Source organism: Sinohyriopsis cumingii, unplaced genomic scaffold, assembly GCF_028554795.1.
Source record: "Sinohyriopsis cumingii isolate HCF-2022 unplaced genomic scaffold, ASM2855479v2 utg002017l, whole genome shotgun sequence".
Taxonomy (NCBI): domain Eukaryota; kingdom Metazoa; phylum Mollusca; class Bivalvia; order Unionida; family Unionidae; genus Sinohyriopsis; species Sinohyriopsis cumingii.
Genome location: NW_028316105.1, coordinates 2,276,881 through 2,290,610, shown reverse-complemented (window position 1 = coordinate 2,290,610; position 13,730 = coordinate 2,276,881). Strand labels below are relative to the sequence as shown.

The 13,730-nt window shown below is 32.4% G+C and overlaps 1 protein-coding gene across 1 annotated transcript in view; it reads right to left on the bottom strand.

Moving 5' to 3' along the window:
• LOC149771250 (uncharacterized) overlaps nt 1-13,730 on the bottom strand; it is an 89,708-nt gene that overhangs the window by 2,983 nt on the left and 72,995 nt on the right. Inside the window, exon 7 of the mRNA XM_089948691.1 lies at nt 352-461. Within this exon, the coding sequence (XP_089804817.1) occupies nt 352-461 (110 nt within the window). The remainder of the gene's footprint in view (nt 1-351; nt 462-13,730) is intronic.

Here is a 13,730-nt window from a genome sequence, read left to right as displayed (position 1 = left end):
AGCTATACTAATAATGTAAAGGTCACGCCCGTTAAATACCTTACTTTCACAATTTAAAAAGGAACATATAAGAATATTTTCTTCATGCTGGGATCAGCCTAGCTCTATTCCACAAATCTGGGATCGACCCAGAATACACTCTCAGATGGGGTTCAGCCTAGCATAGATTTACTAAAGATAGGATAAGCACAAAATAGATTAGCATGCTGGAATCAGCCTAGCACACAGTCAACTTAAGCTGTCATCAGCTCATTTACATTTCTCAAAGACTCATCACTGATAAGATCTATAAAATAATGTATGAACAATCTTAATTATTTTGAGTCTGCCATTACCAGTTCAGTCCCTTACAGTCCTTATTCTTCCTGCACAGAAGGAAGCAATGCAAATTGTTTTACCAATACAGTCGAACAGGTCAATATATCTGATTACAGGACTATGCACAAAAAGATAAAAGGATCCTATTAATGACATTAAAATTAAAAGAATAAGAACAATAACTAACTTTAATTAAAGAAATGGAACATATATATTCTTCTAACTGTTGATGCATAAAAGAAGCTTTTAATTCGCATGCATGCAATATGGCCTCAAAAATATGCATATATCAATGTCATTATTTACATTGATGATAAAATCATACATTGTAAGTCAGATCACAAATATGCTTCCTAGAGTGGTAGCAAGCTCAGGCAATCAGATTACATTATTAATATCTAAGGATCTCACTCAATATTTGAAAATATTCAATATCTTTATAATTTTCAACGTTTGATCAGAAATGAACGAACATACGCAAAAGTTGAGCTAATATAAGCCCATGTTTCACTCTTTATCAAAATCAAATCAAAAGTTTGGCTTTCAGAGGGTCAGAAAGTTCTGTCAATCACATGGACATTCTCCACATTAGTATGCGTGGATTTCACTCACCAGGAAACTCATCCAAGACCTTAATAATACAAGCATACATTACACGCTTGATGAATACTGCATCAACCATATTACCCACAGAATGATAATAAGGTTAACCAATAGAATACCAAATCACTCAATATGCAACGATCTTGCTCTTTATAAAGCACTTCTGCAATTTTGATGATATTTACGCCAAGCTGTACTGAAATCAGTTGAGAACTACAAATCCCAAAAAGGTAAAATGCAATTGTTGATGGACAGGCGACAAATATAGAGAGGATGCCATTTCTAAAGGTCACCTAGCCGTTTGGCCTGGTGAGCTACATGTAATAAGAAAAGCTTAAAGATCATGCACAAGTATTGTCAATAATGGATTGAATCTTTTCTTATAAGTGTGGATGTTTACATAATTAAGCCTTAGGTAAAATAAGAAAATGAGCATATAATAAAACGTTACTGCATTTGTCTGAGAAAATATGAACTCATCTTGTTGGATGGATACACTGCACTCCAAACATTGTGCAGTATTTCCATCTAAAAAACTCATTCATATCTCGCATACAAATGCAGTAACCTATAATTACTGATTCAATTCGTTAATTCTGCTCATTTAAATGCCTCAAAGATTCATCACCGATAATGATGCCCTATTTCAAAAACAGCTTTCCTGCACAATGACCATATATCATGCTCATTTACAATTCTGATGTTTTAATATGTTCTTCCTGTTAAAATGTTGGTTTTCCTATAACATGAAATGTCAAAGCAATAAATGTCACTGGATCCGGTTCTATCAAACAATACTAAATTTTGAAAAGAATCATATAAATACATTTTATTGCCCAATTGAAACAATCAAATACTTTGTATACAACAATTTACCTTTTGATAAGGCATCATGCTTCTTTGTAGCAGTTTCTTTGATTTCAACAATATCTGGAATAGAGAGATTCATTTCTGACATTTTAATGCCTTGATTCCTTAAGGCAAACTAAGAAAGGATCTATAAAATAATGTATGCACAATCTTAATTATTTTGAGTCTGCCATCACCAGTTAAGTCCCTTACAGTCCTTATTCTTCCTGCACAGAAGGAAGCAATGCAAATTGTTTTACCAATACAGTCGAACAGGTCAATATATCTGATTACAGGATTATACACAAAAAGATAAAAGGTTCCCATTAATGACATTAAAATTAAAAGAATAAGGACAACTTTAATTAAAGAAATGGAACATATATATTCTTCTAACTGTTGATGCATAAAAGAAGCTTTTAATTCACACGCATGCAATATGGCCTCAAAAATATGCATATATCAATGTCATTATTTACATTGATGATAAAATCATACATTGTAAGTCAGATCACAAATATGCTTCCTAGAGTGGTAGCAAGCTCAGGCAATCAGATTACATTATTAATATCTAAGGATCTCACTCAATATTTGAAAATATTCAATATCTTTATAGTTTTCAATGTTTGATCAGAAATGAACGAACATACGCAAAAGTTGAGCTAATATAAGCCCATGTTTCACTCTTTATCAAGATCAAATCAAACGTTTGGCTTTCAGAGGGTCAGAAAGTTCTGTCAATCACATGGACATTCTCCACATTAGTATGTGTGGATTTCACTCACCAGGAAACTCATCCAAGACCTTAATAATACAAGCATACATTACACGCTTGATGAATACTGCATCAACCATATTACCCACAGAATGATAATAAGGTTAACCAATAGAATACCAAATCACTCAATATGCAACGATCTTGCTCTTTATAAAGCACTTCTGCAATTTTGATGATATTTACTCCAAGCTGTACTGAAATCAGTTGAGAACTACAAATCCCAAAAAGGTAAAATGCAATTGTTGATGGACAGGCGACAAATATAGAGAGGAGGCCATTTCTAAAGGTCACCTAGCCTTTTGGCCTGGTGAGCTACATGTAATAAGAAAAGCTTAAAGATCATGCACAAGTATTGTCAATAATGGATTGAATCTTTTCTTATAAGTGTGGATGTTTACATAATTAAGCCTTAGGTAAAATAAGAAAATGAGCATATAATAAAACGTTACTGCATTTGTCTGAGAAAATATGAACTCGTCTTGTTGGATGGATACACTGCACTCCAAACATTGTGCAGTATTTCCATCTAAAAAACTCATTCATATCTCGCATACAAATGCAGTAACCTATAATTACTGATTCAATTCGTTAATTCTGCTCATTTAAATGCCTCAAAGATTCATCACCGATAATGATGCCCTATTTCAAAAACAGCTTTCCTGCACAATGACCATATATTAGGCTCATTTACAATCTGATGTTTTAATATGTGCTTCCTGTTAAAATGTTGGTTTTCCTATAACATGAAATGTCAAAGCAATAAATGTCACTGGATCCGGTTCTATCAAACAATACTAAATTTTGAAAAGAATCATATAAATACATTTTATTGCCCAATTGAAACAATCAAATACTTTGTATACAACAATTTACCTTTTGATAAGGCATCATGCTTCTTTGTAGCAGTTTCTTTGATTTCAACAATATCTGGAATAGAGAGATTCATTTCTGACATTTTAATGCCTTGATTCCTTAAGGCAAACTATGAAAAGATCTATAAAATAATGTATGCACAGTCTTAATTATTTTGAGTCTGCCATCACCAGTTAAGTCCCTTACAGTCCTTATTCTTCCTGCACAGAAGGAAGCAATGCAAATTGTTTTACCAATACAGTCGAACAGGTCAATATATCTGATTACAGGATTATGCACAAAAAGATAAAAGGTTCCAATTAATGACATTAAAATTAAAAGAATAAGGACAATAACAAACTTTAATTAAAGAAATGGAACGCATATATTCTTCTAACTGTTGATGCATAAAAGAAGCTTTTAATTCGCACGCATGCAATATGGCCTCAAAAATATGCATATATCAATGTCATTATTTACATTGATGATAAAATCATACATTGTAAGTCAGATCACAAATATGCTTCCTAGAGTGGTAGCAAGCTCAGGCAATCAGATTACATTATTCATATCTAAGGATCTCACTCAATATTTGAAAATATTCAATATCTTTATAATTTTCAACGTTTGATCAGAAATGAACGAACATACGCAAAAGTTGAGCTAATATAAGCCCATGTTTCACTCTTTATCAAAATCAAATCAAAAGTTTGGCTTTCAGAGGGTCAGAAAGTTCTGTCAATCACATGGACATTCTCCACATTAGTATGTGTGGATTTCACTCACCAGGAAACTCATCCAAGACCTTAATAATACAAGCATACATTACACGCTTGATGAATACTGCATCAACCATATTACCCACAGAATGATAAAAAGGTTAACCAATAGAATACCAAATCACTCAATATGCAACGATCTTGCTCTTTATAAAGCACTTCTGCAATTTTGATGATATTTACTCCAAGCTGTACTGAAATCAGTTGAGAACTACAAATCCCAAAAAGGTAAAATGCAATTGTTGATGGACAGGCGACAAATATAGAGAGGAGGCCATTTCTAAAGGTCACCTAGCCTTTTGGCCTGGTGAGCTACATGTAATAAGAAAAGCTTAAAGATCATGCACAAGTATTGTCAATAATGGATTGAATCTTTTCTTATAAGTGTGGATGTTTACATAATTAAGCCTTAGGTAAAATAAGAAAATGAGCATATAATAAAACGTTACTGCATTTGTCTGAGAAAATATGAACTCATCTTGTTGGATGGATACACTGCACTCCAAACATTGTGCAGTATTTCCATCTAAAAAACTCATTCATATCTCGCATACAAATGCAGTAACCTATAATTACTGATTCAATTCGTTAATTCTGCTCATTTGAATGCCTCAAAGATTCATCACCGATAATGATGCCCTATTTCAAAAACAGCTTTCCTGCACAATGACCACATATTATGCTCATTTACAATTCTGATGTTTTAATATGTTCTTCCTGTTAAAATGTTGGTTTTCCTATAACATGAAATGTCAAAGCAATAAATGTCACTGGATCCGGTTCTATCAAACAATACTAAATTTTGAAAAGAATCATATAAATACATTTTATTGCCCAATTGAAACAATCAAATACTTTGTATACAACAATTTACCTTTTGATAAGGCATCATGCTTCTTTGTAGCAGTTTCTTTGATTTCAACAATATCTGGAATAGAGAGATTCATTTCTGACATTTTAATGCCTTGATTCCTTAAGGCAAACTAAGAAAGGATCTATAAAATAATGTATGCACAATCTTAATTATTTTGAGTCTGCCATCACCAGTTAAGTCCCTTACAGTCCTTATTCTTCCTGCACAGAAGGAAGCAATGCAAATTGTTTTACCAATACAGTCGAACAGGTCAATATATCTGATTACAGGATTATGCACAAAAAGATAAAAGGTTCCTATTAATGACATTAAAATTAAAAGAATAAGGACAACTTTAATTAAAGAAATGGAACATATATATTCTTCTAACTGTTGATGCATAAAAGAAGCTTTTAATTCACACGCATGCAATATGGCCTCAAAAATATGCATATATCAATGTCATTATTTACATTGATGATAAAATCATACATTGTAAGTCAGATCACAAATATGCTTCCTAGAGTGGTAGCAAGCTCAGGCAATCAGATTACATTATTAATATCTAAGGATCTCACTCAATATTTGAAAATATTCAATATCTTTATAATTTTCAATGTTTGATCAGAAATGAACGAACATACGCAAAAGTTGAGCTAATATAAGCCCATGTTTCACTCTTTATCAAAATCAAATCAAATGTTTGGCTTTCAGAGGGTCAGAAAGTTCTGTCAATCACATGGACATTCTCCACATTAGTATGTGTGGATTTCACTCACCAGGAAACTCATCCAAGACCTTAATAATACAAGCATACATTACACGCTTGATGAATACTGCATCAACCATATTACCCACAGAATGATAATAAGGTTAACCAATAGAATACCAAATCACTCAATATGCAACGATCTTGCTCTTTATAAAGCACTTCTGCAATTTTGATGATATTTACTCCAAGCTGTACTGAAATCAGTTGAGAACTACAAATCCCAAAAAGGTAAAATGCAATTGTTGATGGACAGGCGACAAATATAGAGAGGAGGCCATTTCTAAAGGTCACCTAGCCTTTTGGCCTGGTGAGCTACATGTAATAAGAAAAGCTTAAAGATCATGCACAAGTATTGTCAATAATGGATTGAATCTTTTCTTATAAGTGTGGATGTTTACATAATTAAGCCTTAGGTAAAATAAGAAAATGAGCATATAATAAAACGTTACTGCATTTGTCTGAGAAAATATGAACTCATCTTGTTGGATGGATACACTGCACTCCAAACATTGTGCAGTATTTCCATCTAAAAAACTCATTCATATCTCGCATACAAATGCAGTAACCTATAATTACTGATTCAATTCGTTAATTCTGCTCATTTGAATGCCTCAAAGATTCATCACCGATAATGATGCCCTATTTCAAAAACAGCTTTCCTGCACAATGACCATATATTATGCTCATTTACAATTCTGATGTTTTAATATGTTCTTCCTGTTAAAATGTTGGTTTTCCTATAACATGAAATGTCAAAGCAAAAAATGTCACTGGATCCGGTTCTATCAAACAATACTAAATTTTGAAAAGAATCATATAAATACATTTTATTGCCCAATTGAAACAATCAAATACTTTGTATACAACAATTTACCTTTTGATAAGACATCATGCTTCTTTGTAGCAGTTTCTTTGATTTCAACAATATCTGGAATAGAGAGATTCATTTCTGACATTTTAATGCCTTGATTCCTTAAGGCAAACTAAGAAAGGATCTATAAAATAATGTATGCACAATCTTAATTATTTTGAGTCTGCCATCACCAGTTAAGTCCCTTACAGTCCTTATTCTTCCTGCACAGAAGGAAGCAATGCAAATTGTTTTACCAATACAGTCGAACAGGTCAATATATCTGATTACAGGATTATGCACAAAAAGATAAAAGGTTCCTATTAATGACATTAAAATTAAAAGGATAAGGACAATAACTAACTTTAATTAAAGAAATGGAACATATATATTCTTCTAACTGTTGATGCATAAAAGAAGCTTTTAATTCACACGCATGCAATATGGCCTCAAAAATATGCATATATCAATGTCATTATTTACATTGATGATAAAATCATACATTGTAAGTCAGATCACAAATATGCTTCCTAGAGTGGTAGCAAGCTCAGGCAATCAGATTACATTATTAATATCTAAGGATCTCACTCAATATTTGAAGATATTCAATATCTTTATAATTTTCAACGTTTGATCAGAAATGAACGAACATACGCAAAAGTTGAGCTAATATAAGCCCATGTTTCACTCTTTATCAAAATCAAATCAAAAGTTTGGCTTTCAGAGGGTCAGAAAGTTCTGTCAATCACATGGACATTCTCCACATTAGTATGTGTGGATTTCACTCACCAGGAAACTCATCCAAGACCTTAATAATACAAGCATACATTACACGCTTGATGAATACTGCATCAACCATATTACCCACAGAATGATAATAAGGTTAACCAATAGAATACCAAATCACTCAATATGCAACGATCTTGCTCTTTATAAAGCACTTCTGCAATTTTGATGATATTTACTCCAAGCTGTACTGAAATCAGTTGAGAACTACAAATCCCAAAAAGGTAAAATGCAATTGTTGATGGACAGGCGACAAATATAGAGAGGAGGCCATTTCTAAAGGTCACCTAGCCTTTTGGCCTGGTGAGCTACATGTAATAAGAAAAGCTTAAAGATCATGCACAAGTATTGTCAATAATGGATTGAATCTTTTCTTATAAGTGTGGATGTTTACATAATTAAGCCTTAGGTAAAATAAGAAAATGAGCATATAATAAAACGTTACTGCATTTGTCTGAGAAAATATGAACTCGTCTTGTTGGATGGATACACTGCACTCCAAACATTGTGCAGTATTTCCATCTAAAAAACTCATTCATATCTCGCATACAAATGCAGTAACCTATAATTACTGATTCAATTCGTTAATTCTGCTCATTTAAATGCCTCAAAGTTTCATCACCGATAATGATGACCTATTTCAAAAACAGCTTTCCTGCACAATGACCATATATTATGCTCATTTACAATCTGATGTTTTAATATGTGCTTCCTGTTAAAATGTTGGTTTTCCTATAACATGAAATGTCAAAGCAATAAATGTCACTGGATCCGGTTCTATCAAACAATACTAAATTTTGAAAAGAATCATATAAATACATTTTATTGCCCAATTGAAACAATCAAATACTTTGTATACAACAATTTACCTTTTGATAAGGCATCATGCTTCTCTGTAGCAGTTTCTTTGATTTCAACAATATCTGGAATAGAGAGATTCATTTCTGACATTTTAATGCCTTGATTCCTTAAGGCAAACTATGAAAAGATCTATAAAATAATGTATGCACAGTCTTAATTATTTTGAGTCTGCCATCACCAGTTAAGTCTCTTACAGTCCTTATTCTTCCTGCACAGAAGGAAGCAATGCAAGTTGTTTTACTAATACAGTCGAACAGGTCAATATATCTGATTACAGGATTATGCACAAAAAGATAAAAGGTTCCTATTAATGACATTAAAATTAAAAGAATAAGGACAATAACAAACTTTAATTAAAGAAATGGAACGCATATATTCTTCTAACTGTTGATGCATAAAAGAAGCTTTTAATTCACACGCATGCATTATGGCCTCAAAAATATGCATATATCAATGTCATTATTTACACTGATGATAAAATCATACATTGTAAGTCAGATCACAAATATGCTTCCTAGAGTGGTAGCAAGCTCAGGCAATCAGATTACATTATTAATATCTAAGGATCTCACTCAATATTTGAAAATATTCAATATCTTTATAATTTTCAACGTTTGATCAGAAATGAACGAACATACGCAAAAGTTGAGCTAATATAAGCCCATGTTTCACTCTTTATCAAAATCAAATCAAAAGTTTGGCTTTCAGAGGGTCAGAAAGTTCTGTCAATCACATGGACATTCTCCACATTAGTATGCGTGGATTTCACTCACCAGGAAACTCATCCAAGACCTTAATAATACAAGCATACATTACACGCTTGATGAATACTGCATCAACCATATTACCCACAGAATGATAATAAGGTTAACCAATAGAATACCAAATCACTCAATATGCAACGATCTTGCTCTTTATAAAGCACTTCTGCAATTTTGATGATATTTACTCCAAGCTGTACTGAAATCAGTTGAGAACTACAAATCCCAAAAAGGTAAAATGCAATTGTTGATGGACAGACGACAAATATAGACAGGAGGCCATTTCTAAAGGTCACCTAGCCTTTTGGCCTGGTGAGCTACATGTAATAAGAAAAGCTTAAAGATCATGCACAAGTACTGTCAATAATGGATTGAATCTTTTCTTATAAGTGTGGATGTTTACATAATTAAGCCTTAGGTAAAATAAGAAAATGAGCATATAATAAAATGTTACTGCATTTGTCTGAGAAAATATGAACTCGTCTTGTTGGATGGATACACTGCACTCCAAACATTGTGCAGTATTTCCATCCAAAAAACTCATTCATATCTCGTATACAAATGCAGTAACCTACAATTACTGATTCAATTCGTTAATTCTGCTCATTTAAATGCCTCAAAGATTCATCACCGATAATGATGCCCTATTTCAAAAACAGCTTTCCTGCACAATGACCATATATTAGGCTCATTTACAATTCTGATGTTTTAATATGTGCTTCCTGTTAAAATGTTGGTTTTCCTATAACATGAAATGTCAAAGCAATAAATGTCACTGGATCCGGTTCTATCAAACAATACTAAATTTTGAAAAGAATCATATAAATACATTTTATTGCCCAATTGAAACAATCAAATACTTTGTATACAACAATTTACCTTTTGATAAGGCATCATGCTTCTTTGTAGCAGTTTCTTTGATTTCAACAATATCTGGAATAGAGAGATTCATTTCTGACATTTTAATGCCTTGATTCCTTAAGGCAAACTATGAAAAGATCTATAAAATAATGTATGCACAATCTTAATTATTTTGAGTCTGCCATCACCAGTTAAGTCCCTTACAGTCCTTATTCTTCCTGCACAGAAGGAAGCAATGCAAATTGTTTTACCAATACAGTCGAACAGGTCAATATATCTGATTACAGGATTATGCACAAAAAGATAAAAGGTTCCTATTAATGACATTAAAATTAAAAGAATAAGGACAACTTTAATTAAAGAAATGGAACATATATATTCTTCTAACTGTTGATGCATAAAAGAAGCTTTTAATTCACACGCATGCAATATGGCCTCAAAAATATGCATATATCAATGTCATTATTTACATTGATGATAAAATCATACATTGTAAGTCAGATCACAAATATGCTTCCTAGAGTGGTAGCAAGCTCAGGCAATCAGATTACATTATTAATATCTAAGGATCTCACTCAATATTTGAAAATATTCAATATCTTTATAATTTTCAATGTTTGATCAGAAATGAACGAACATACGCAAAAGTTGAGCTAATATAAGCCCATGTTTCCCTCTTTATCAAAATCAAATCAAAAGTTTGGCTTTCAGAGGGTCAGAAAGTTCTGTCAATCACATGGACATTCTCCACATTAGTATGTGTGAATTTCACTCACCAGGAAACTCATCCAAGACCTTAATAATGCAAGCATACATTACACGCTTAATGAATACTGCATCAACCATATTACCCACAGAATGATAATAAGGTTAACCAATAGAATACCAAATCACTCAATATGCAACGATCTTGCTCTTTATAAAGCACTTCTGCAATTTTGATGATATTTACTCCAAGCTGTACTGAAATCAGTTGAGAACTACAAATCCCAAAAAGGTAAAATGCAATTGTTGATGGACAGATGACAAATATAGACAGGAGGCCATTTCTAAAGGTCACCTAGCCTTTTGGCCTGGTGAGCTACATGTAATAAGAAAAGCTTAAAGATCATGCACAAGTACTGTCAATAATGGATTGAATCTTTTCTTATAAGTGTGGATGTTTACATAATTAAGCCTTAGGTAAAATAAGAAAATGAGCATATAAAAAAATGTTACTGCATTTGTCTGAGAAAATATGAACTCGTCTTGTTGGATGGATACACTGCATTCCAAACATTGTGCAGTATTTCCATCCAAAAAACTCTTTCATATCTCGCATACAAATGCAGTAACCTATAATTACTGATTCAATTCGTTAATTCTGCTCATTTGAATGCCTCAAAGATTCATCACCGATAATGATGCCCTATTTCAAAAACAGCTTTCCTGCACAATGACCATATATTAGGCTCATTTACAATTCTGATGTTTTAATATGTGCTTCCTGTTAAAATGTTGGTTTTCCTATAACATGAAATGTCAAAGCAATAAATGTCACTGGATCCGGTTCTATCAAACAATACTAAATTTTGAAAAGAATCATATAAATACATTTTATTGCCCAATTGAAACAATCAAATACTTTGTATACAACAATTTACCTTTTGATAAGGCATCATGCTTCTTTGTAGCAGTTTCTTTGATTTCAACAATATCTGGAACAGAGAGATTCATTTCTGACATTTTAATGCCTTGATTCCTTAAGGCAAACTATGAAAAGATCTATAAAATAATGTATGCACAATCTTAATTATTTTGAGTCTGCCATCACCAGTTAAGTCCCTTACAGTCCTTATTCTTCCTGCACAGAAGGAAGCAATGCAAATTGTTTTACCAATACAGTCGAACATGTCAATATATCTGATTACAGGATTATGCACAAAAAGATAAAAGGTTCCTATTAATGACATTAAAATTAAAAGGATAAGGACAATAACTAACTTTAATTAAAGAAATGTAACATATATATTCTTCTAACTGTTGATGCATAAAAGAAGCTTTTAATTCACACGCATGCAATATGGCCTCAAAAATATGCATATATCAATGTCATTATTTACATTGATGATAAAATCATACATTGTAAGTCAGATCACAAATATGCTTCCTAGAGTGGTAGCAAGCTCAGGCAATCAGATTACATTATTAATATCTAAGGATCTCACTCAATATTTGAAAATATTCAATATCTTTATAATTTTCAACGTTTGATCAGAAATGAACGAACATACGCAAAAGTTGAGCTAATATAAGCCCATGTTTCACTCTTTATCAAAATCAAATCAAAAGTTTGGCTTTCAGAGGGTCAGAAAGTTCTGTCAATCACATGGACATTCTCCACATTAGTATGTGTGGATTTCACTCACCAGGAAACTCATCCAAGACCTTAATAATACAAGCATACATTACACGCTTGATGAATACTGCATCAACCATATTAACCACAGAATGATAATAAGGTTAACCAATAGAATACCAAATCACTCAATATGCAACGATCTTGCTCTTTATAAAGCACTTCTGCAATTTTGATGATATTTACTCCAAGCTGTACTGAAATCAGTTGAGAACTACAAATCCCAAAAAGGTAAAATGCAATTGTTGATGGACAGACGACAAATATAGAAGGAGGCCATTTCTAAAGGTCACCTAGCCTTTTGGCCTGGTGAGCTACATGTAATAAGAAAAGCTTAAAGATCATGCACAAGTACTGTCAATAATGGATTGAATCTTTTCTTATAAGTGTGGATGTTTACATAATTAAGCCTTAGGTAAAATAAGAAAATGAGCATATAATAAAATGTTACTGCATTTGTCTGAGAAAATATGAACTCGTCTTGTTGGATGGATACACTGCACTCCAAACATTGCGCAGTATTTCCATCTAAAAAGCTCATTCATATCTCGCATACAAATGCAGTAACCTATAATTACTGATTCAATTCGTTAATTCTGCTCATTTAAATGCCTCAAAGATTCATCACCGATAATGATGCCCTATTTCAAAAACAGCTTTCCTGCACAATGACCATATATTAGGCTCATTTACAATTCTGATGTTTTAATATGTGCTTCCTGTTAAAATGTTGGTTTTCCTATAACATGAAATGTCAAAGCAATAAATGTCACTGGATCCGGTTCTATCAAACAATACTAAATTTTGAAAAGGATCATATAAATACATTTTACTGCCCAATTGAAACAATCAAATACTTTGTATACAACAATTTACCTTTTGATAAGGCATCATGCTTCTTTGTAGCAGTTTCTTTGATTTCAACAATATCTGGAATAGAGAGATTCATTTCTGACATTTTAATGCCTTGATTCCTTAAGGCAAACTAAGAAAAGATCTATAAAATAATGTATGCACAATCTTAATTATTTTGAGTCTGCCATCACCAGTTAAGTCCCTTACAGTCCTTATTCTTCCTGCACAGAAGGAAGCAATGCAAATTGTTTTACCAATACAGTCGAACAGGTCAATATATCTGATTACAGGATTATGCACAAAAAGATAAAAGGTTCCTATTAATGACATTAAAATTAAAAGGATAAGGACAAGTTTAATTAAAGAAATGGAACATATATATTCTTCTAACTGTTGATGCATAAAAGAAGCTTTTAATTCACACGCATGCAATATGGCCTCAAAAATATGCATATATCAATGTCATTATTTACATTGATGATAAAATCATACATTGTAAGTCAGATCACAAATATGCTTCCTAGAGTGGTAGCAAGCTCAGGCAATCAGATTAC